The sequence below is a fragment of the Numida meleagris genome, chromosome 3 (genome assembly GCF_002078875.1).
Source record: "Numida meleagris isolate 19003 breed g44 Domestic line chromosome 3, NumMel1.0, whole genome shotgun sequence".
Taxonomy (NCBI): Eukaryota; Metazoa; Chordata; class Aves; order Galliformes; family Numididae; genus Numida; species Numida meleagris.
The window spans coordinates 59,774,259-59,799,570 of NC_034411.1; the positions used below are offsets into that span (position 1 = coordinate 59,774,259).

General features: G+C 39.0%; 1 protein-coding gene across 10 annotated transcripts in view; it reads right to left on the minus strand.

Annotated features, from left to right (window-relative positions):
• TPD52L1 (tumor protein D52 like 1) overlaps positions 1–25,312 on the minus strand; it is a 151,567-nt gene that overhangs the window by 16,241 nt on the left and 110,014 nt on the right. For 5 of the 10 annotated variants that reach the window (XM_021389532.1, XM_021389539.1, XM_021389543.1 and 2 more), the window contains 5 exons: positions 16,703–16,804; positions 11,073–11,087; positions 8,332–8,370; positions 6,920–6,980; positions 1,143–2,884 (listed from right to left, as the gene is read on the minus strand). In XM_021389532.1, coding sequence (XP_021245207.1) covers positions 2,753–2,884; positions 6,920–6,980; positions 8,332–8,370; positions 11,073–11,087; positions 16,703–16,804 — 349 coding nt within the window. In that variant the 3' untranslated portion in view covers positions 1,143–2,752. Of the gene's footprint in view, positions 1–1,142; positions 2,885–6,919; positions 6,981–8,331; positions 8,371–11,072; positions 11,088–16,702; positions 16,805–25,312 lie in introns of those variants that run through there. The other 5 variants (XM_021389534.1, XM_021389538.1, XM_021389537.1 and 2 more) reach the window with 3 other exon arrangements.

Sequence of the window (25,312 nt, forward strand, 5' to 3'; positions counted from 1 at the left end):
TGAGAACACGCAGCAGGTGCTGCCCCAGCAGGAACAGTCGGTTCCTCCAACGCAGCCGGAGGTTTTCCTGGCTGGCGATGCGCAATGCTGCTGGGGATGCGGGGACTGAGCACTGAACCTGAGTCAGCAGCGTAGTGCTGCAGGGAAGGTAATCATTATCCTGGGAAACAGGCATAGCTTAAGTGCGCCCTGCCTGATTTTGTTTTAATTAAATACATCTAGCATGTACTTTATGTAACATTACATTCCCTTCTACTCACTGTTCCGTTTCGGGCACTGCATTTTGATAGAAATAGGAATTAGTGGGAAAGAGGCTGGAGAAGAACATACAATCAGAAGCATGAGCCAGGATCACAGCTTGGAAGAAAGGTAAAAAAAACAGCTCTTGGCTTCAGAATTCCTAATACAGAAGCTAGTGCACTGTTCATGCACAGGAAATGTGTGCTACATCCTGAGTGTTAGACTGGAGAGAGGAAATCACCTTCTCTTAAGTCTTTCTCTGGATCTGTTCTTATCAAGGTTGAACCCACTTAGGGTGGCAGCTGTTGTAATGACAACACGTAAGGGTCAGTATGGGAGAGAAGCTGGTCTGGCCAACCCCTCTCCACTGACAGCTGTGTTGACAGATAGATAGTTTTTAAACTGTGCTCTTGCTGCATGTAGCTAAAAAACAATCTACTGCTTTCCTCAAAACATTTTGTGTGTATGTATGTACACATAAAAATACAAGCAGGGCTAAACCCCTGTCATGTGCTCAGACTCCATGTTTTAGCCTTGGTTTGGCTGCTGACCCAGTTCAAAAGGTTAATACTTTTCAGATGCTCTCTGCCACATATTTCACCTTTACTGAACGCGCTTCAACAATTTTTCTCCTTCAAACAGCAAAATTTTCAAAACCTGGGCTACAGATTTCCATAGAGAATTTCAGATCTGGAAGGGAGCAAACAGATCTTAAAAACTAGAGGAATGGCAGACGATAAACTCACAGTGTACCTCAGTACCCTCCTGCGACAGCAAGGCTTAGCCAAAGGATGTACAGTATTACTGGTGAATAAAGGGAATTGAAGAGAAAATACCACAGAGTAAAAGAGTAAGAGAAATTTATTTTTAATAAGAATATCAATAACTTCATTTACACAAACTAAATGACCATTAATATTTTTATTTAAATAAAGTCATGTTTATGCACAAAATCACTGCAAAATAAGCTAGCAACCTGTCACAGGAAAACTGTACTAGAAACTTAATTCAATTTGCTTCCATGCTAAAAATCATATTAAAGAGACATTTGAGATAAATGTCCAAAGTTCATAATGTTCTACCAGCCAGAAGTTAAATGATTTCTAACTTTGTCAAAACTATAACAAAAGCCACATTGAAAAAAATCACTGAAAGCCAAGTTTCCTCACAAGATTTCAAGCTGTCTGTAACATCAAACTCACTAACACTGATCTGAAGCTTTGGCTTAAGCTCAAAACAAGCATCCATTTTGAAAGTAGCCAGACTGTTTTCCATTTTGTTTACCCTTTTGATGAAGTTGTGCTCATCTCAGTCTGGTGAACTGAGCAATGCAACATACAGACTGACAAGTGCTCATTAAGACAGCAAGATACTGCCACAAGTGCGCTGCTCTTTTCTTGAAGAAATGTTAAGAAGATGCAAGAAAACATGCTGAACAGAAGCTCAGAGAGATGACTGGCTCTCGGTGATTAAGTAGATCAAATGCAGTTGGCAGAACTATGCCCCAGAACGAAGGACAAAATTTGGAACAATAAGTACCTACTCGTCATTTGTAGTGTAAGAAATGAGATTCAAGCTAGCAGCTCTGAAATGTGGACTGAAGGCATGAGCTCTCTATCCCATGGCACACCTTTAATTGTTGGAATTGTATTCTTTCACATAAGGCTGTATCTCATGACTGAAGCTCATGCTGTTCAGTCATAAATAATTTACCTTCCCTTCTTTTTGAGGGGAAGATATGGAGGCAACATTATTGGAGGTTCCCCCCTGTACGCTCCACTTCCCTTTTTAATTAGCTTATGCTGTTGAATCTTATCAAACCAGAGAGAGCAAGCCACGGAACATATTTTTAAACTGAAGCCGTTCCAGCTACAACGATCAGCTTAAATCAGCAGCTGTGATCAGCTTAGTTTCTATATGAATAACCGAATGTCTCTTCCTGTCCTCATTAACTCTGCTGACTAACTGGAGGGCAATGCCAGACCGTATCAGTGAAGGAGAAAAAAACCTTTTCTTGGTTGACAATAAGTTATTTTAATTTCACTAGGAAATAAATCATGTACAGACACCCCTGATCAAAGGGCACCTGGTATGGCTGGTGGACAGCTGGTGCATGGACTATTGTTGGCAGCAGAAATCTCGAGGTCCATCTGTCTGCTGTGGCACTGAGAGGATTTGGAAACCAATAGATAAAAAAAATTAAACTGAAAGAAGTAAGAGAGTCGAGGAGATTTCTGGAGGGAAGTTAGGTGAAAATGAGAATTCTTTTGGTCACAACTTTACAGAACACAGAGTGCTATGACTCATTTACTGGCATGTGGTTCCTATAGGTCAAAATACCTGATGATAAAATGGCATATCCAAAATGCAAATACAGAGAGGAAACTTTTCTCCAGCACGAGGCCAGGGAGGCAATTTTCCAAAACCCACAGAACTTTGTTGTACATGTTAGGCATTGAGGGAGGTCTAGAAACCATGGTCTGGGCAAGTCTCTGAGCAAGGCGCCTTCAGCCTAACACTGAAGCTCTTCTTCGCTCTCAGGAAGTCGGGTGCCAGCCAGAGAGCTCTGAGCACTGGCATGGGCTGTGGAGCTGAGAACTTCTTCAAAACTGCCCCCAGTGTGGCTTGTCCCACCAACCTTGGTCTGAAACAAGGCAAAGAAAGAGAACAGCATGTTCCACTACTCACACTGTAGCAAGTCCCGTTTGCGTTTCACCCCATTGCCACAGAGGGCTGAGAACTGTTCAAAGCAGACAGAACGTGGTGGTGGTGGTTTGTTTTTAAAGAACTAAAGCTACACAAATCATCAAATAAAACATCTCCTTCTCCAATTTTTAAACTTCTCAATCAGAATCATCAACCAGCCTGTGGAATTCATGATAAACTCAAAGGAACCAACCCCTAGGTAGATTCCAGTTAGGATCATATATCCCACCAGACAACTTAGTGTGGTTCTTTACATGAGCACCTCATGCTCATTTCTCTGTTTTTCCAGTTCTGCACAGACTGATGGGCATTGAAAGGAACTGGTACTTTTGCTGAGTAAAGTGGCCCATCCCCCAGCAACGGTAACATAGCTTCTCTCCAAATATGTGAACCTTGGGGTGATTTTAGACTACAGAAGGAATTTTGTAACCAAGTGACCAAACCAACAACTTGTGTCCCTTACAATACCTGTAGGTATCTAGTATTGATATGTAAAACTGCCCACAGCATTTTCCTATGAGAAAAAAAATCTAATTATATTAATGAAACATGCTGTTTACAAGTCATCTACTTTCAGAAAGCTACAGTTCGCTGAATTTGTAAATATAAGTACTAAAACACAGTATCACTTGAAGTCTGAAATAGAGTTTTCCTAAACAAGAATAAAAGCTTTATCTAAAGATTTGGAAATGGTCAAGACCGTAAGAGGAGACAAAGCTGATTTGATAGGGTGATCTTGCTAGGAGAACATTCTTTTGTGGTTTGCCTTGCTGATATGCCTGCTTTAAGCTAATTCAAGTCTGAAAATAGGGCAAAACTTTTTACTCCATCCCAGAACTGCAACAGGAATTAAAGAAAAGCTGGTATTTTTCCAGCTTGCTGGTCACCAAATGCTTAGGAAGATTATTTTAATCAAATGAACACTGTGTCCTAAGTTTCCAAAGGGTTAATCCTTTGTAATCCTTTGTTTCATCAGCAAGCACAGGAGCTTGCCTAGCTTGAAAGTTCAATAAAACAAGGTAGTAGAATGCTGGATATGTGCTCTGACAGTTTGAGTCACGCTTACTTTAAGTTCCTGTCTCAAGAGGTAAAAATCTGTATCCATTCTGAAAGTCAGCAGAGCCTACTAGAAGATAGTTTATCACCAATTTTTGCAAGTAACAGTACTGTATGTACATATGTAGTTAAATAGATCATATATTATTTGCCAGTTGGCCCAGAATTTGCAAGGAAAAGGCAGCAACTGCCTAGTAAAGCTATTATCAAGTTTTCACAGCAAAGCTCATGACTTTGTTTCCCAATTAAAAAAGTCTCCACAAGAAGAACATTGATTCAAACTGATCAGAGCAAGAGTGAAGGTAGAGACTACTGCTGCACTATTTCAAATGATTTGGATAAGCTGCATCTGAACTGGGACACGAAGATCATAAACATAAATGCAGTTTTATTTTCTGTTTGTTTATCTGCCTACTCTTCCATGAGAAAACAAGAATGATGGAAATGATTTTACTAAATGCCTCTGCCAAGGTCTCCAGTAATTTAATACAGGGAACAGTTCAGCAGCATTCTGATTTTCAGAAGAGTTGAAGAGTCAGGCACTCAGATCCTGTCAATCTTCAGGGGAAGATGAACTAATACATTTCCCTAAGAAAGCTGCAACACAAAATCCAACATCAAGAGCAAATAAATTCTAATTTAAAAATTGTCTTTGAAATGAATGAAATCTGAAAATCAGTTTTCGTTGGCTACAGAACACTGCAGGACCGCTGAACATCTGTACCTAATATGAAAAATAAGTAAATTAATAAATAAGGAAAGCTAATGCTGCTGCTACTCTCTTTGGTCAGAAGCCCCTCTGAGAAATTCTTTACTTTTTCAGATCACAACAGGTCTCCAGAATAAAAGGGACAGCCTATATTTTTCCTCCTGTTGGCCCTCCTAATCTTGCAAGCCTCAAAAGAGTCAGGGAAAAGGAAGAACTATGCTGAGACATTCCCAGCTGTCCTCAGCTGGTTTTAGTGGCACTCCAGGGCCACAACTGTAGCTCCCTTCCTACGTTTGCCCAAAGAAATTAAAGAGAGAAAGAGAATACAGACAGAAAATATTTCAGAAAAAGTCAGAGGGTATGCCAATAAAGCTGTACAATTAACATTGCATAGGATGTGAAAGCTGACTTTGGACTTGACTTTTTGCCCTGGCAAAAAGGCCTTGAGCTGTCCCTCTCAGGTTTGCTATAGCTGTAGGACAAATGGGTTTATGGAGAGTACAGGAGGACAAAAGCAAGCCTGGGAGCTAGACATACTGACAAGACTGAAAGCCCTGTGAGTAGGTTTAGTGACTGAATTACTAAGTGGGTTCAAAAAGCACTGCACTTCTCCTATGTAGTTTCTTCTAACTATTGTGTGGAAGGAAATGCCAAAAAAAAAAAAAAAAAAAATTCATTTCAGACCTCAGGTGTTCCAATAAGCTGCATTCCTTATCTAAATGGGCAGAGTAGAGGAACATGAAAACATAAGCAAATGAAACATTTGACAACAACAAGCAGGAATTCAGACCTTTCAAACTATGGCATCCCTCTACAGGAACAATTTCTCTAACGGAGATGTTGAGCATAAAGTGCATTTGCAGCTAAGGTGAAAGAATAAACAGGAAGGTGTACAAAGCGCTGAGCTGAGGCTCTAGTGGTCAGTGTTCTGTTCTAGCTCTGCCACTAGACTTCCTTGGGATGCTGCCTCCCACTTGTAAAAATTTCCATCTCTGATGGGGTGCAATGGAGATGACATCACTACCGACACTACCATAACTTAAAGCTGCCAGAGCAGCCGCTCTCTAGATAAACACGAACATGTAAAAGCTGAAAATGATAGTGCAGTTCAGCATCCTTTAATGCACAAGCTGATTTAGAAACATAAAAATAAATCAGTCTCCCTACTGCTCCATACTTTCCTCAGATACTGCCTAGAAAATTTTACCTGCTGCATGATTTTGCAGTGGTATGGAAAAAAAACAGAACTTCCTCAAGTAACCGCTGCTTCAGTTCTAGTGCTAATCTGCATCTTATGTAACAAGGAATGCCCTGTCCCACGTGGAAGGACACCTTCTTGCACTTTAATGTTTTATAAGTTGTAATGTCCATTGACATTAATCCAGTATAGTCAGTTCCACCTAAAAAAAGGTAATAAATTTGGCCCTTGCCCACTTTGTCAGATGAGTAAGAACCATCTGAAGACAAAACGTCTTGTTCCCACTTTTCATGCTGAAAAGATTAGCCCACTGCAAATTTGCCATTCGCTCTCCTGCCTTAACAAGTGTTATTAGTGGTGACTGATAACTTTGTCATCAGATCATCTACCAGTAAATACATCAATATAATTTTGAAATTTTAAATTCAGACAAAACATTGAAATAAGAGAAAAAGCAGACTACTACACTGAGGAAAGACTACTTCACCGTTAAGAGCCACAGAGGTTTTATGACTTAAACTAGTTACATGACAGCTCTCACCAGCTGAGCACGCAGCACTTTGCAAGTAGGTCTCTAGTGCTGAAAGGACTTGAGTTCACTCTGTAGGCAAAAAGCTGTGTTTGCCTGGCAGGGCACAGCACAAAGTTCTTAAGACCACACCGCTTTCAAAATCTGACCCTGTGTCTCCACATGGCTCTGCCTCATGCAGCATAATCACATAGTGACACCTGAGATATCTCTATGTTCCGCTTCGGTACAACCATATTTTTGGCATTTCTGAGACCACTTGTTTACTTTGGCAGACAACAGAAGTAATTTTGTAGTAGTGAAACAGAAATACTATTTTTTCTGCATATTGTCTTCATTTTCTACTAGTGCTCTTGCAGTTCCATGAAATTCTTGATGGAACAGTGCATTCAATCAATTTTCCATGCAAACGATAGAAATGATTTTAAGTGTGTTAGGTACACTTCAAGCACAGCCACGTAACTCAGCCTCTAATCATTACCTTAAGGCTCGTGACAGTGGTCTCAACCTTCTCTTCAAATGATTTGAAAGTGGGAGAATTCCTAAGAGAAAAAGAAAGTTAAAGGAAGGAGAGTCAGTTGCAAACGTAATGAGGTAACTTCATAATTTCATTAATTTTCACCAGGCAACAATGCTAGGAAAGTGTGAAGTCTGGCTGGCAGCACAGGGCTATAGACTGGTAGGGCATGAACAGTCACTTGCGTTACTGTCAATCAAATCCAATTAAGGTAATCAGATGAGTATTTTTTAGCTACCGATTTGCAAAAGCTGAACCTCCCTAGTAAACCAGTGGCTGGTTTGACTGTTTTCTGATTCTTTATGTTCTAAAGTGAGAGTATGGATCCCTATCGAGATCCATACCATACCCAAGGTGCCCTTTAATTGCTTAGAAAGATGTCTTCTGCCCTCTTCACAGCAGCTTCCCCACTGCTGAAAAATCCATCTCCCACATGGAAATACATGCTAGAACTAAACAAACTGAAGCACAAAAGCTGGTCTCCTCCTCTAGTGGTTCAGCCAGCACAAAAGACTTGGACAAATCAACAGTGGGTAAAGGGAGTTTGCAGTCTAATATTCCCTTCTGCTTTTCTGCTCCTTGCTTGACAATGGAGAGCTCAATTATAGCATGCTTTGTGCCTCATTATTAGTGAAGAGTCTGCACTGTTGTCCAGCAGGGTTCCTCTTGTTTAGTAAAGGCAGTACAAAACAAAGAGGTAATAGGAACTCCCTAAGCCCAGTACAGCATAATGAAGCAGTTACTTAATGATTTAGTTCTTAAGCTTTTTTCACCTATTGTGGTATACCAAGTTTTCCCCACACACTTGGTTGGGGTTGAGAGCAGCAATATTCGTATATTTAGAGACTGAGAGGGTAAAAAGAAATGTAGATCCTAATTTCACTGAAAACATTAAGAGCTTTACTTCAAGAGACATTGATATTTGGCAACAATCAAGTAAGGCATGATTACAGCCATTCAAATACGAAAGCGCTCATATAAAATCCCTGCATAGATGCATGATCCAGAGGGAGTGGAAAGCATTTCTGACATTAATGGGCTTTGGATGATGTTCTGGAGACAGCAAAGCAAATGATTTTCAGGTTCAGGAATACAAATTTGATAACATTCAACCACCCAAATACATTTCAAAACTTCTTCCTTTACTCAAAAGATTGAACCAGAGGTTAAATAGTTAATGCAATTAAAAGAAAAAAGAAAACAACAAACAACAAAACCACAGATGGCCAGTCCTGTGGCCCTTATCTACATGAATAACCTTAATTGACTGAAGTCATCTGACTAAAAATTGCAGGATTAGGATCAAAGTATGCAAATCCCCTCTCATTACAATATTGAACATCAACATAGAAAGTACAATACGGGTAGCATATTACCTCATTGCAGGCATGCTTATGGAATGGCGAATAGAATAACTGTGGGATGAAAGGAAAAGATAAGAAAAAAGCTGTAAAATTCTGTTTGTAACATGATTATAACACGCCATTTTTATTTCTTGAATGCATATTTATAGTGCAAGTTAATTTAAGAGTAATGATACTCCACTCCTGACAGCAACCGCTTGTCAAACTCACCTGAAATCCAGTTCACTTTTGGCACTGAAGATCTCACTACCACACTCTCATGTCAGCTGATCAGCAATTGCATAAGGCTCAAAGAATGATGCAGAACAGTCCCTGGAATTATGATTTAAAGGACCAAGAAACCTGCTATCTACATAAACATGCAATGTGACAGAAGAACAGAGAGCATCTTCATATTCCTCAGTCACAGACAATAAGCTCTGCATTGGGTGAATACAAGACACCTCAGGTTTGTGAGCCTGAACAGAGCTCAGTCGAAGCAGTAGGCAGTTGCCTAGCTTTGTTGCATGTACAGTGCATATAGCCCAAACAGCCAGTGTAAGCCCTCAGTTTTAACAGCCTCCTGCACAAAAAGCTATCTAAACAAGAGGTTTCTTCAGAGACAACTCTCCCAGCTGCAGCAGTTCCTGTCCCTATTTCTGTGAGACACTTCACCCTTTCCTTCACATCTCAACATCACCAAGTGTAGAAAGCACTGTTCTCCAAAGCTCCCATCCCACTCTCCATGCCACACTTTCTTCTTCCCTCCTCAGACTTCCCAGCAGCACATGCACTGGAAGGTCAGAAGGCAGAGGATGGATTCTTCACAACACTCAATGATCCTCTTCTGCAGCTCTATCCCTGCAGCTGGCTGAGCATCCTAACCTCTTGAGTTAACTAGCCACATTCTCCCAGCTGGGCCAACAAAGTCAGCTCTGCTGTTATAACATCTGTTGGTAAGCATCAACCCTGTTCTTTATTTGAAGTGCAAGAACTGTTCAAAATTACATTCACATCTGAACATTATGACTAGGTTGCACACAGCAAACGTATGTATTGTTTCAAAAATCCACATATGGCTACTTTCAGTGGTGCCTGACAGCTGCAGCTTGGTCTAACTGAAAAGAGTAAGAGCTTTAAGGGACACCAATATTTGGCTGCAACCAAGAAAAGCGTGATTATAGTATTAAAAATAAAAAAGAGCTCTCATATATATATATAAACAGCACATTTTTTCTAAACTATACAAATTCAGAGAGACATTGTCCATAAATACATAAAAGTTATTATCTTATTCCCCCAGATTCAAGAACAGGGGTTGGGGGAAGAACTGTTTGGCAAGAAGGTGGCACAGTGAGACTTACATAAACAATTTCTGCTGTAAGTATTTCAAGGCTTTGCTCAACTCAGATAGACAAGAACTGACAGCAGATAATACCAAGTTTTCATGTTCAATTTTTCACATCATTTTTCAGATTTGTGAAAGATTGGCCCAAACATTTCAGGAGTGCAGATCTTTAACAATTGTAGTTAATTGAAACAAGCACATTTGCCACGTTAGTCTCGTAACACATGACAAACAGGCAGAAAATAAGCGTTTGGAAGTATTTCAGCATAGATTGCTCCTTTTCTAGTAGCAAAACATTTCAAAGCTCAGAATAAGAAGATTACATTGCGCTAAATTAAATTTGCACAGCTGAGAGATGGCATGTGACAGACAATCTGAATACTAATTGTGTATTTTACTTAAATCATCTTTTATTTTCTTTAAAGAGGTGAGGATGCAAGTTGTAGGAACAATGATAACATGTACGTGTTTTACAAGAAGCCTCAGACACAAAGCTTTTCTAAAGGCACTCATGTCAATGATGGTGAGAGTTTCCAGGGGCTCAGTGTAGAGGTAAAGAACAAAGATCTTTCAAGACTAAGACTGCTAGGCACTACATTTTGGTTTCATGTCAGAGTGAGACAGTAAGGTCAATCCATATCACATTTTGAAGTTTTCACAGTACAGTAAGAACCCATGTTTGGATGACACTTGGCTGAACAGAGAAGGTTTTCTTGAGCAGCCACGTGCACTGGCAATGCTACAAGGCCAGAGAAACTGCAGGGACTCAAGGCTGTGTGGCCCCTCCTCTGCTGGGCAAGCTGACGTCAAGCCAACTGCTTACGGAATCTTTCAGCAAACGTTGTTCATCATATACTGAAGTGCTTTGCAGCATCAACATATTCAAGCTCCAAAGAAGATAAAGACCCCGTTTTTCTAATTGGGTTAAGAACTTGTCTTACCTTTGGAAATTTTCCCAGGACTACAGACTTTTAAACAGTCAGCATGTACACTTCGTGGCTAATACAGTTTTACCTTATTGATGAGGTGGTAATTTTTTTTTTTACTGAATCTTCATAACATTCTGCTGCCTGAACTGATTTTTTGCAGAGTGCTTTCTGTTTATGTTCTAACCTCTGACAGAAAAAGAGTTAAGAGAATGGGATTACATAAAAGCAGGTTTTCCCAAGAGCAGCATCTTTTGAATGCATTCATTATTTGAATTTAAGACAAAACTACTTAAGTGTAAGGCAAACTCACTGTAGCCACTTAGTCCAGTCCTTTCCACATTACACCAACCATGCTTTATAAATGAGGCATTACACTTCGGGTAGCTAAGTTTTTGTCACACATAGCAATATTGAAAAGAAAGAGGTTACTGTGTTAACTTCCAGAAAACAAATCCCACTAAATATAGAGGCACCATTCAAAGAATAATGTGTCTTACCTAATAGAATGCGATCTTTGGTGGATGCACAAGAAAAGAAAAGCAAGAGTTAGAAGTATTATGAAAATGCAAGAAAAATATACATATATATATATATACATCTGCAGCATGCCAAAGTGCCCAAGGAGAAAAAGAGAGTCATCCTCATTCAAATCTTGATGCTGGAATTCACACTACACTGTGGATCAGCTCAGATTCCTTCAAGGCAAGAATTTTCATGCGCTCCTTCACCACACACAGTCACACATTGCGTACAACAGAGAGGGGAAGTTGTGCCTGCTAAACTTTGCATCCTCACTCCTAGATCAGGTTTAACCAATGTCAACTGGTTTCCCTCCTCAAGTCCTACTTCATTAAAGAGGAAGTACAGGCTAGTTTGAAATTTACATGTACAGCAGCAAATACTCCTTTTTCTTTGCCCCTTTTTGGATTTCTTAATCATTTCTAAGTTGAGGCAGGTACAAAAAATAGAGAGATTTTTAATTCCCAAATTGACATTCTCTAAAATACTTCTTCCTCATTTAAAATAACACTTGAAACACTTTCACGCTGTTTTCTGGCTCAGAGGAAACTTAATTAAGGCAGCAGAACTAGGAGAGTCACACTGATATACAATATTTAAAGGATGTCATTAAGGTTCCGAAGTTGAGAAATGATGAGGCAAGACTGCCTCTCCTTCATCAGTGTATTTCTGATGCAGCCTTTAATTACAGACACTTCAAGGGAACACCTGCATCCCGTAGGGAGCCAGAGAGGTGGCACACGCTTAATGAACATCACTTCAACGGTTTCTCTTGACATCTTTTCTAGTGTGTGGTGCGATGCATTATTTACTGCACACAATTCACACCTTGCTCTGAAGAAAAGCAAGGATTTCTTCACTGCTCTTTACAGGGCTCATTATTGTGTATACATGCACTTCTCAAACATATGTGGATTTATCTTCATTTCTCATTTTTCTCCTTTCTTCATTCAGCCCCACTTTTCTATCTGAATATTTTCTGAAGCTCTGATAATTGTTCTGGTTCTCCTCTGCATTTATTCCAGTTCACATGTACACCATGCACTGACACAAATACTTAAGATGAAGCACCATCTGAGCTGACCAGAGCAGTTTCCTCCCAAATCTTGGATATACAACTCTCCTGCAGCAAATGCTAGAAGTAAGCTTAGATTAGCACAAGCAGCATGATAGCATGGACTTGTGCTGCATTTGTGAGCCACTAGCCCAGCACATACCAGGTCCTTACCTTAACTGCTGAGCTGATCAGCTGGCTGCTCTGCACTTGCCATCTCTGCATTTGATATTTTGTCATCTGTCAGTGTAGCACATCACTCTTTCCTTCATCAGATTTTATTTTAACACCTCATTTTGAATTCTAATCTTGCTGTCTAAAGAGCCTGCTTCCCTCCCACTCCAGTCATCTAGGTGGTTTTAATGTACACATGATGCAATCATCTAAGTCAGCAGGAGGAGTGCTGAAGTGTAACAGACTCAGGACAGAAGCCTGCTAAATCCAGTGTTACGATGAGCTACTGACACCTATTCCTTGAATGTAATTGTCAACTCCCTATGCCCTCTTCCTGCTAAAGCAGTAACACCTAAACTATACTTCTCTAGCTCCCTTAGAGGACTGTGAGAAGAGTAGGCAGAGCCTTATATAAGCCAGGTTCCATCACAACCCCTGCTCCTAATCCATCCTCTATGACAGGTGGTGGTGCAAGTTTAAGGTAATTTTCTTGACAAATCCAATTTTGATTTTGTCATTGTGCTATCATCTAGATATTTAGAAAGTAACAGGTTAATGCTTTCCCCTAGCATCCAGTCATCTCTGAGGGGCACACTTGTCTGCCTCCGTCATGCAACCAACCTCTCCCTGTCTGCAGACTTCCACCTCTTTCCATGTGTGTCTTTCAACTCCTGGAATAAGGAATCATACTACCTCAGTTCGTCTTCAAGTTGGCTCATCCCAGGAACTGAATTTGAAAGGGGTCCAGGTGATCATGTAATTAAAGAGAATGTATGAGACAGCTGAATGAAGGATGCATAAGCAGTATGACTGCTGCTGTCCTAATCAGCATGCATGCCTTTGTTAGCTTAATCATCAAATGGATTTTCTTGTGTAGCAATGCACATGGTAGTGTACATACAGTACTAAAACGTATGCAGTTTCCTTACTGCTGCAGCATCTTTTTGTTTTTCTTTTAAAATAAACAAATAAAACAAACAAATTCTCCCACTCAATATGACAACGTATTTCTGTAGAAACCATAAGCAGAGCTGAAACTCTGAGATCCACACAGACAGCTGCAGAGCTGACAACAGTATTGCAGGACAAGATCCAAACATTGCCAGTATACAAAGGAGCAGGGGGGTAAAGCTCCTCAGCCCCACATCAGATCTCTACTCAACATGGCAAGAGACCTTGAAATATCCAAGTGTCTGGGGCCAGGTCTCTCAGAAGTATGCTACTGTTCTACAAGTGACCTGGAATCATAGAATCATAGAATCACCAAGGTTGGAGAAGATCTACAAAATCATCCAGTCCAACCATCCACCTGTCACCAAAAGCTGTCACAAAATCACATCCCTCAACACAACTTCTAAACGTTCCTTGAACACGTCCAGGGTCAGTGACTCCATCACCTCCCTGGGCAGCCCATTCCAGCACCTGAACACTCTTTCAGAAAAGTAGTACTTCCTAACGTCTAGCCTGAATCTCCCCTGGCACAACTTGAGGCCATTCCCTCTAGTCCTATCACTAGTTACACGAGAGATGAGGCCAACCCCCAGCTCACTACAACCTCCCTTCAGGTAGTCATAGAGAGCAATAAGGTCTCCCGTGAGAGTGAAATTTCAAAATTCAGAACTCCTCTCTTCTCCATTGCCTTCCTTCTCCATGTCAGAAAACGTTAACAGAAATAATATGAGATGGAGGTGAAGTGGTAAGAAAACGTGATGGCAACAGGCTGACTGTAAGACCCTTCAAAATCAGCATTGCCACAGATGGGGTAAAGGACAAACACACCAGACTGCTGAACATATGGGGAATTACAATGATTATCTAGATTTTATAAAGCAGTTTCAAGCGTCCATTCTGAATGAAAGCAGAACCAGGATTTGCATCTGGATGCCACTGGTGAGCATCAGCCTTAATGCCTAACCAACAGAATTAAGCCAGAATCTGATGTGTCTTTAAATCAGCACTATGGGAAGAGGCAAAGCTAATGCATGTGCTTGATCACTGAAATAAAATGATTTGGATTAGCAAAAAAAAAAAAAAAAAAGCAAACAGTGAAACAAAAAACACATGCCTTCTTACAGCTTATTCCTCCAACCATGGCCAGCACTGGAGTATGAGAAAATATTTTCAAACCAGGCCACTTAAGTGGTAAGGTTTACAGTGCGACCCCTCACAGAAATGTATCTTATGCCAGCTTCATTGCTGGAGTAAGCATACAGTTATTCCAGATTTAGGGTGTTCAGCAAATGTAGCATGCCCAATTTGTGCCACGCTTCATGTAACTAGGGGACACTGGCTCTGGTGCTTGCTTCTTCATTGTCATCTGCCTAGAAAACAAAAACAGCATGCCTCCACAAAAACTGGTAGTGCTGGAAAGTTTGTATTTCCCTAAAAACTTCCCAATCAGTTTTGAGGTAATGCCTCAAAAAGCTACAAGAACCAAGCTTATCGATTAATTGAAATGCTTATGGACTTAGCCTCTTGGCTAAAGGGCTAATGAGATAAATACCACCCATCTGCTTTCCCAGTGTTAGTCAGAGGCACAATCACCGTGGGGCAGGGGGTTGGTACTGACAAGGGAGAGAAAGGAATTTCATAGCAGTCAGTAATTAAGGGCAATATTAAAAGAAAAACATGCTCTATTACAGTGAAGACATTTCTGCATTTGCTTTAATTTCACACCCTGTGCAAAGCACCATAACAGGACCTGAGAAGTACTGATTTGTTGGTCATCCTTCCCTCTACCATTAAGAACCAATGTGCTAGCTATTAGTGCCCCGACTCTGATCCCTGCTATAAGGATCCAGAGCACTGAAGCAGAAACACTGTTCACCAAGCACTGGCCTTGTCTTTGTTCCATGAGAAAGTGTGAGGAAAGATGAAACAGAATACATGTGTGTCACATGCCACACAAACTCCTCATGACGAATTTCTCAGATATACACAATGCAACTATGAAAGAAGGGAAGGTAGTAAAAATAAACAGAGGTACGAAAAAAATGAAAAAACATGCAACTGAGCCTCAGGAAAAAGAAAAAAGGGAACTGAAGGGCAACATGATAAAACCTCAGGAAATTGTGAGTGACACGAAAGACAACATTAGGACTATATTCAGCACTTCTCATATAGAAGAGCCAGAAGGCATCAAAAGAAGGACCACACTGAGTTATGTGTAAGTGTATTAAGTCAAACAGCTCTTAGCTTATGTTCATAAGATAGTTGCAAGCCACTGAATAGATTTCCATTTTCAACTTCAGTGTGGAAACAAACATTGTAAGGTGGATCGTATTGTGATGAAGATTTTCATTTTTTTCCCCACTTGCACCTAGAAAAGCAGCAGTACTTTTGTAGAGGTTCTGTTCGGCTGTATGTAAAAGGTAGATATGACTCAGAAGACTTCTGAAGATTCAGATTAAAAAATGAGTGGAAAAATTCATTTGCATAAAGAAACCCAACAGTGTTTGAAATACTGCAAAATGGATTAATGCACTGAAAATGACCAGAAAGTAAACGTACACTAGTATCTCTAATAAATGAGACCCTAATTCTAACATTCAAGCCCATTTACTTCATCACACACACAAAAAAAATCAATGCCCTCAAACACCCAAGAAGAAATTCTACAATCCTGTGGCCAAGTTGAAAACTTAAATGCTGATTTACAGTTTACAATTTCTTCTCTTGTGCTCTCATTTTGAGGAACTTTATGTTTAATACTTTTAAAGATACACCAGCATATGAAGCCTTCATTTAAGTACTTAAATGGTAATTCTTCCCCTCAATCCCTGTTATTTCCATCATACTTTATCTGTTTCCTATGATGAAATGTTTCATAGGAAACAGATAAAGTAAAAAAAAAAAAGAAAGAAAGAAAGAAAGAAAAGACAAGGCAGTAAGAGTTTGCTAGGTAATAAATATCCATCTTCAGGATGTGGTACTACTTTTGTTTTATCCTTCGTATATCCTGAAAGAGCTGATAAAAAAATAGCCTGAAATATTTCTTTATTATTTATCTTTCTGCAAGCATCTCCACAGTATGCTTGTTTTCCTCAGATGATCTTTGTGTCCATAATTCACGTACGGACAAAATTGGGTTAATACAGATCTTACTGCAGCATTTTTTCCATTTTATTCTGCATTTCCTTGTGTCTGCTAAGCTGTTCCAAAAGGATTATTGATTGATTGATTGATAAAAACAGGACTCAAGTAAAAACTTTACCTTTATTCATTGTTACCCCTTCTTTTTGGTTCAAAACAATTAATGTCCTAAAATACTCCAACTATTTGAAACCTTAGAACATTAATGTAGACAAAAAAAGAAAAACTGGTAGGCTTGTTATACTGTTTCTCCTCAAAGTAAGGACAGTGAAGCAGCAGCTCCTTTACCTCATATCTCCAAACTTCTTGCTGATAGCAGTTCCTACATTGCTGATAGCTGCTGTTGCTTTTTGTCCCGCATGGCTCAGGGTCTCATGCGTCTTCTTGTAACTGGAAACAAAACCAAAGAACAAAAGTAATAATACATACTTTAAAAAGAGAGGTTAGAATGCTCTGCAATTAATTCCCTCCTTCCTTATTTCTACATTTTAAAGTCTCATCCACTGAAAGGCTAAGAAACATAGTAACTTGCACTAAACAAATCACAAAGATGCCCACTTCAGCACAGCTTTGTAAATGCAGTTCAATCCTAATGTGAGCAAAGCGATCTTCCTCTCCCCATTGCATTTAACATCTTCCAAGAGAGTAAGCACGAGCTTTTTAAAAGCAGAATACTGTGATCTGTTGAATACCCGCTTTATACAATTTCTGTAAATTCACATCAGATAAGCATTCTCTCAGCAAACACTGACTTTCTGGCACAGAAAGAATCAGGAAATATACAATTCTGCTATTCCATGCATATACACATTAGATACACTTCAAAAGTATTTACTGATATTTCAGATTAGACAAAATAGATCACATCTGTTCCTGCATGTAACAATTTTTGTATTTTTTGATTTTTTAAAGGAATAAGGTTTTATAAGAGAAAGACAAAAAAATCGAGACAGTGAAAGCGTATTCTAAACAGCACTGATTCCTTTGTGAAGTCACTCAATTAATGCATAGCAGATATATTCAAACACAGAATCTTCTTAATTTACTGATTTAGGATATACTCTCTGCTCTACAAAGACCCTTCAGAATGGTTAATTTGCATCCTATACAGATGCTTTTTTTGCTGAATAAACTGAGCATGACAGAGCTTTCCTTCTAAGGAAATTAAGTGAAACTCCCAGTGACGCAGACAAGCTGATAATTAGTACTGACCTAGTAAGAAAAGAAGAACATGTTAGAAAATCACTCTTTGTATCCTGTGGTGTGCCTTGGCAAAGAACCGCAGAAATGATCATGAAAAATTCAGAAGTACAATACCATTGGTCCTACTTCTCCTTTGAACAAGTTTTGTAGGATTGCAAATATGTACCAAAATACACCAGAGATTAATGCAAAAATCCCACTGCCTAATTCTTAAACCAGAAACAGAGCGCTTTCTTCTTCTAACTTTTAGATACATGAAAGCCGTATAACTTCATGGAGACACGAGAAATAAGGGAAGATCACCATCTGCAATACAGCACATTACATTATTCATATCATTATTATTTTGTCATGCCCTTTTAGCCTTGGTAGAACCCACTACTGAAAGTCTACTGCTGAGGACTATGCTGTACAAACCATGGGTCAGAAGGCAGATGCTGAGTAATGTGGTATTCTTTCAGACCATAGTCTATCAACAAATAATTTTCCTCAATACAAATAGTTTGATTTTATGTCCCTCACCCATAAAATATCTTAAAGACTGCCTAACAAGTTCTAAAATTGCCAAGTGAAATGTGTCATTCGACGAAGGAGCTTGTCTTGGTTTCCAATGAATGGAAAAACAGCTTACAAGAAGGACCTTAGACTGAGGTACCAGATCTCAGAGAGACCTACAGTTTCTTAGACAACTTGAATTAATCTCAAGCACTTAATCAGAATGGTAACAAGGGCTAAAACACTGCAACAGTAACAGAAGGAGCACTGGTTACACTGGTTCTCTTTCAGAATCAGAGTGAAAAAAAGATCAAAGAGATCATTTTTGTTGGGTTTCCTTTCTCCACAGCCCTGGTCTTCCTGACTGGACACAAGATTGCAATGGTCTTATTTCACTGAGGCCTCATTCTGCAGCTTCACTAATTTAACCTCTGTCATTCTAAGTGGACATATTTCCACTTCATAGAACACAGAGGCCCTAAAATAGATGTTAAAGATGCTTCACTCGAACTATGAGCACATACCTTCTTGATAAGCGTTGTCTATGAAATTCTGTGTATATATTCCATGAAGTTGATAATCATGTAAAAATATATCTAGGAACAAATATTATTTAAATACAAATTGACTGCAAGAAGTAAAGTACTTTGCAGAACACATTCTGAGCTTTTTTTTTTTGAACAATACACTTCGTAGTATATTTTATGCGAGGACACGTTTAGCTTTATGAGTCCATATCTCCATGTCTTGCCTTTGTGCTGCAGGTTCCTCATACTGCATAAAACCATTAAGAGAATAGTCCCAAATGCTCCTATTCAGCAGAGAGACATAACTTCAACTAAGAATCTGTTGTGCTCCTTACACTTTTCTGAACATGACCTTCATCAAAAAACACCTTTTGGGAATTGGCTGAAATGACACTGATTATGGCATTTCAACTAATAATGTATTTTTTTTCCTCCTCTAAATACAATGTTTTCCCCAGTATTTCTACTAGCAAGAAAGACATGGAGACTGTATTTATGTTCCTAATACTTCTGATGTTATACAACAGCACAAATCCAGCTAAGACTGTTATGCAACCGGTCTTTTTTCAGCATCAAGTTGCAAAAATGACCTTTGCCATGAACTCCCCCATTCCCTCCAGTAACGCTGAAGGAGCTTTAAGGAACAAAAAAGCAACAAATGTAAAAATGCTGTGCAACATGGAATAGTTGGCAGCAGAGATGAGAAACAATGGCTTCCGTCACTAATGATTACCTTAAAAATCAGTCTCCTCCATGCTTGCCATTATGGTGATATGCACCATTCATATCACTAATGCCTTCTTCATAAATAAATGAGCTTTCCACAGAGCACACTTCCTTACTGTAATTAATTATGCTCTTTATTTATATACAGAAGAGTATTTTGGTTCAGATATTTTTGTTATTATAGTTATCTTGTATTTACAGAATTCATTTGATACCTTGCCATTGTTACTACTCTAGTATCAATGACCTCCAACATATTCTTTCTGACCTCTGGGAATCTTCTCAATTGTATGCAACATCAATAATAGGAGCCAAGAATGTTCACATTTTTGTGTAATGCATAGCTTTCTTACAGTCATACAATGTCAGCAACCAGGCTGTGAGTCTAAAAGCATTATGCCATGTGCCTTGTAGCATCAGCAGAACTAGAAACAGACTAACAGGATACAAGAGTCCCTTGATTTATGCAGTCACAGCAGGAATGCCTTCACTGTTTGTGTGGCACCTAAACATATTCCACAGCATAGGACAATTACTTGTAGTGAATAAAAAGGATCAGATTTCATGCTTTTCACTTAGCAGTTACTAATAAATACTTACACTGTATTTTGTAGACAAAAAGGGTTAAACAGATACCGCATGCAAACTGAAAAACTGTGAATCAAGCTCATTGTATCATTTCAAATATTAACTTTTTCAGATGACTTTCATCTGATAATTGTATCCATAAATTTCTGATTATAATTTAGATTTTAAAATATGGAATATCCTTGAAAAAAAGAAATTGTCAACAAAATTAATATTATTAGAAGTTATCATAGAATATGTTGATATGGCACAGTTACTTTCTGCTGATACACTCTTCCCAAAACATGTAAAAGAAGATTACGTCTCCAGTACTGTAATGTACTCTGTTGACAAACAGACTTATACCAGATTTTGAGTGCATCTTTACCTTCATACAAGGCATTTAGGTCAGACTATTGTATGGCAAAACTGTCTGACTTGCTGATTTTTACTGCCAGTTACATGAAAGAAGATTATTATTTCATTCTCGCATTGTGTCTTATGAAATGGTGTTTCATTTAAAACACAGCCAAGCAGCAGACATAGAAAGAGGTCAGAGAACTAGATGTTTAAATGACCAACATCATCTGCAAGATAAGACAGGATAATCATACTGCATGCTATTTGATCTCAACTCAGTACAGAACTGCCCTTCATACAGCAGTTAAATCTAACCAGCCTTCATAGGCACAGTATATGAGCTCCTGACAGAAGTAGGCTACTAATACAATGTTCATATTTTGCATGCCAATCTGCATATTTGACCTACCAGTGAATTAGAAAGATTCTAAAATCAGTTTCCGTAAATTATGACAACACATACTGCTAATCAGTACATCTTCATTCAGCATTGTTCCTCTTAATCAATGCTTGCTTGCAAAATTAATCCATTTGAGAAACCCACTTCTGTGGTAGAGCTTACATAAGATGCAAGAAAACGCAAACAATTAACAAACAAAACCATACTGTAGTGCAGAGCCTGGTGGCACAAGCCACATCCTATGCAGTTTGCCTCTTCTTTCTTTTCAAACTATTTGTCAGTTTAAGAATGACATTTTCTGGGATTAGCATAAAGCATCTGGGTCTCTGAGAAACTCTCAACTAGAAGACTATTTTGTTGTTGATTTTCTGTGGAAAATAGAGAGTATTAAATAAATTACACTAATGCTAAAAAAAAAAAAAATGTACATATGAGTGACCTAAAAGTACGTATTATCTGTACATACTCTCTAAGAGCATTCACATTCCCATTTTGCCTACAAATAAACTCTGTACTCTTTGGTTTAAATGCTCACCTGAAATTCATTCCAACTTCAGATGCAATAACAGATGTGCTTTTTAGACATTCCTCCTTTTGTCAGATATTCTAAGAATGAATTGAAACCATGCTGGCCCCTAGATGGGTGCAAATGCCTAAGTCAGTTAAAGGAGCTATACCCCAGGTAGCAACTCTGCCAGAGAGAAAGGGCAGAGCTGAAGGAGCAGAACCTCTGCAGACTGTGTGGAACCTGCATCCAGCCAGAAATCTGTGTGCAGCACGCAAACTGCGGTGTTTAGCAGGCAGGGCAAAGTCCTGAGTCAGGAAAGGTGTCAGGCAACAGTGACAAACATTCCGTGCCCACCTGCAGTGCAGTTTTCAAAGTCACAGAAAACACGGAGGATACAATTGCGTGAAAGGTATGTCTTGTACATTGTAGCATTGAATGGAAGAGAAACGAGCAGTTGTGATACAGTTACTATATGGGTACAAAAGCCATAATACCTTGGCTTAAACATAGACGAGTTTAAGACATTCTAGGACAAAACTTCAGAATGCATCATACTTTAAACTGTGCCAATAACACTGTGGGCTCTGTACTGTAAACTAGATGAAAATAAACTATACAGATTCAACATATCCCTGCCTCCCATCTCCTTCCTTCTCTTTCCCCCTCTCTCTTCTCCTTTCTTCCTCCTGCTTCTTCCCTTCTTTTTTCTTTTCTCTCTTACCTTTCATTTTCTTTCCATTTCTGTTTTCTCTTTTCCACTCAGTTCTCCCTTACCTTTTCCTCCCCTTCTCTTATTTTTCCCTGTCTCCATTTTCACTGAAACTCTCCTGGATATTTTAAATCCTGGTCACTTCAGAGATTCCAGTTCACATTTAGGCCACCCATCCTTATACTAAGATACACAATTTACAGATATCTATAATGCATGTACATATTTTCTGGAGTAAAACCATCATTACTGTGAATTTTTCTCCAAGAAAAACCATATTCAGAGATCTGGAACAGATCACCTGAAGTCCCTATGGAATTTCCATTAGCTGAAGCTTCTGATGTAAAGAAATGAATGTACATTTTTTTCAGGAAAGGGACAATGAAAATGGACTATGTTAACTTCTTCAAGTCCTTTCTCCAACCTCATTTTCCATTAGGCTGTCCTTCCACATTCAAGGCCAGAGATATCCGCAGAAAAGCAGCCAAAAAAAGCCAACAAAACCAAGTCTTTGAAGAAGGCAGGATCATTGCCTGGCCTGACCCAAAGGACATTGAAAATTACTGGAAATGAGAGGCTTCTTTTACTTTTATATAGCTCACACCCACACTCAGGTAATGTACTTGCTAAAGTCAACATGCCTCTTTCTTCACTTACACAATCAGAATATGTACTTTCAAATTTAGAGAGGAAAATGTCAAAAGGTGATTACATATTACAATGAACAGAAACACCCACATTTCTATTACTACCCCTTGTCAAAAGCATGTGTGTGGGAACATGCTATACGAAGTTCATAAAAGTCACAGTAGGCCTGTGGTTGTCCAGAAATTATAGCCAATTTCCTGAGAAAATTCTAAACCTCTGGAACATTGCTATGTATTTTAAGTTATACTAAAGGAGGCTAAGGGTATTGCAGATTTTAAATCCAAAATGCATGCAGAGCAACTATTGCTTTCTATTTTCTCTTTACCTGGTAGAAATTTGAATTATAAAACATGACTTCACACTATTTGTGGAAACCCATAGTATTACCTTCAGGTTCCCTATCAGCAGAACTAAGCTGGTACATACAGCTTTAAATGAGTAGTCAAAGATATGGTCCTTATTCTGTTTCAGGAGGAAAAGGCCAAGTCCATGTTGAATGCTCCTTTCCTAGATCTCAGGCAGATGTTACATATAAGAGCAGAGCAATACTGAAGCCTTCCTAAGTGAGCTTCAGAAGTCAGCCAGTGTTTGAGAGTGCCGCAGGCGCTGTCCTGGAAACATGCTGTTCAATGTTAGTACTTACAGCTCTCTTAGTTCTGGTCACTTAGATCATGCGATTTTCTGTTTCTGGAAGTGACTATTTTGTCAGTGAGAGCAAAAGATGAAAAACTTGTTTGGAAACACAGTTTTGTGAGGTACCCTAGATGTTTCCACTTTCCATCATCTCAAAGCAGTCCTAATGCCCCAGATGGAATCACAAAGTATATGGGCTTTGAGACATTTCACTGCTACAGCCCTCAAAGAGAGAGCAGGTTTTCTTTCAGTTTTTAGCTACTGTAATGAATTACTGGCCATTACAGAGCAGCTCCTTACAGTAGTCTGAATATCCGGGGTCCTAGTTTTGATGGTTTTAGTAGTAAAATGAACCAACATCAACTCCCTAGAAGCGATGCCCATGGTTGTTTCACTCTCTCTTTTATGGGCTGAAAGGTTATCCACTTAAAACAGAGAAGGCTTTTGCTTTCTAAGAGCTGCTAACATTTCAAGCAAGAATGAGAAGGAATTTAAGGGAACTATTAGCTTGAGTGAGGTTATTGGCGGATACTTTTACAGATACAGCTGCTGCTTAGTAACTCAATAGCCCTGAACTATCTCCTTAGAGTACAATACTGTAACATCCCATTGTTTTCTTCTGAGAGAAGAGCAACAGCTTAAAGGCTGAGGGACAAAGCTGGGCATGGTTACAACATTTATGATTACTAAAGGTGAAGGTGTCTCACAGACCTATGTTCTTAGCCATCTCCATGAGAGAGAGAGAGATGAGAAACATAAATTAACCTCTGTAACCTTCTCCATATATTATGCAACTGGATATTATTGTAACTGCATTAAAGAATACTATTAGTTGGGACCTTGACTAGAAAAATGGAGCAAGAGGAATGTAATCATGTTCAACAAAGGGAATACTGACTAAGCAGATTGAGGGAGGTGATCCCCCTCTACTCACCACCAGTTAAAGCCAGACCTACAGTGCTGGGTCCTGCTCTAGGCTCCTCTTACATGAAGAGGACATGGACACACTGGTGAAAGTTCAGTAAAGATGATTAAGGGAATCAAGATGATGAAGGGAATGGAGCATCTCTCGTATGAGGAGATGCTGAGAGAGCTGTGTCTGTTTACCCTGGGAAACACAAGACTCGGGGGTATTTAATCCATATGTATGAAAACTAGTGAGGGAGTGAACAAGATACAAGAAATATTCAAACACAATAAAAAGTTTTTTCACAGTAAGGGTGGTTAAATACTGTTATCAGCTGCACTGAGAGTCTGCAGGCTCCAACCTTGGATTCAAAACCTGAGTGGAAATAGTCTTGAGAACCAGCATCTAGCTCACTTTGCTCTGGGCAGCTGGACTTGATAATCTCCAGACATCACTTCCAACATCAATTATTCTGTGATTCTGCAGAAAACTAGGTCAAATATTCACTGGAGCAATCATCTTACCTCTATGCACTACACAGTGAAAATTTTACATGCAAAAGGATAGAGACCACTGTGTAAAGTTTACTGAACTGTCACCAAACAAAAAGATTTAGATAAGTAAACATACTGTATTCAGCTTACGTAAAAATTTTCCATTGCAGCAGAACATTAATAAGAAAAGAAAAGAAGTTGTGGTCTCTGTAAATACCACTGTAAAGATATTTTAATGATTCCTTAAGCTAAAATAAATAACCTCAAAACCTGCCAACATTATCTTGCTTCTGGAATTCAAATAAATGAATGAGGTGCGTTTAAAATATAAATAAAACCCTGCATTGCTAGAAGCTAACATAATATCCACCCACCTCTATTCACTGCAACACTGATCTTCAAAAAGGTGGCGGTGGGAAGTCATTCCAGCTGACTGTCTTACCATCAGGAAACAAAATTAAACTTGAGACAATCATTTGCTCTTTAGCTTCTGACATCCTCTATAGTAGAATGCCCTCCTTCCCCTAACACAAAGATTGTACTAAAAATCAGTGTAATGAAGAATAGCAGCAGAAATGAATGAGGAGCATAAGAAATGCATTATGATTCTGGTGATCATCATCAGTGAATGTCTTCCAGGTGTATTTCATAGAAGACAAACAACATTACAGCTTTTATTTACAGAAAAGCAAAGCTGATTAAAAAAAATGGTTTGATATAG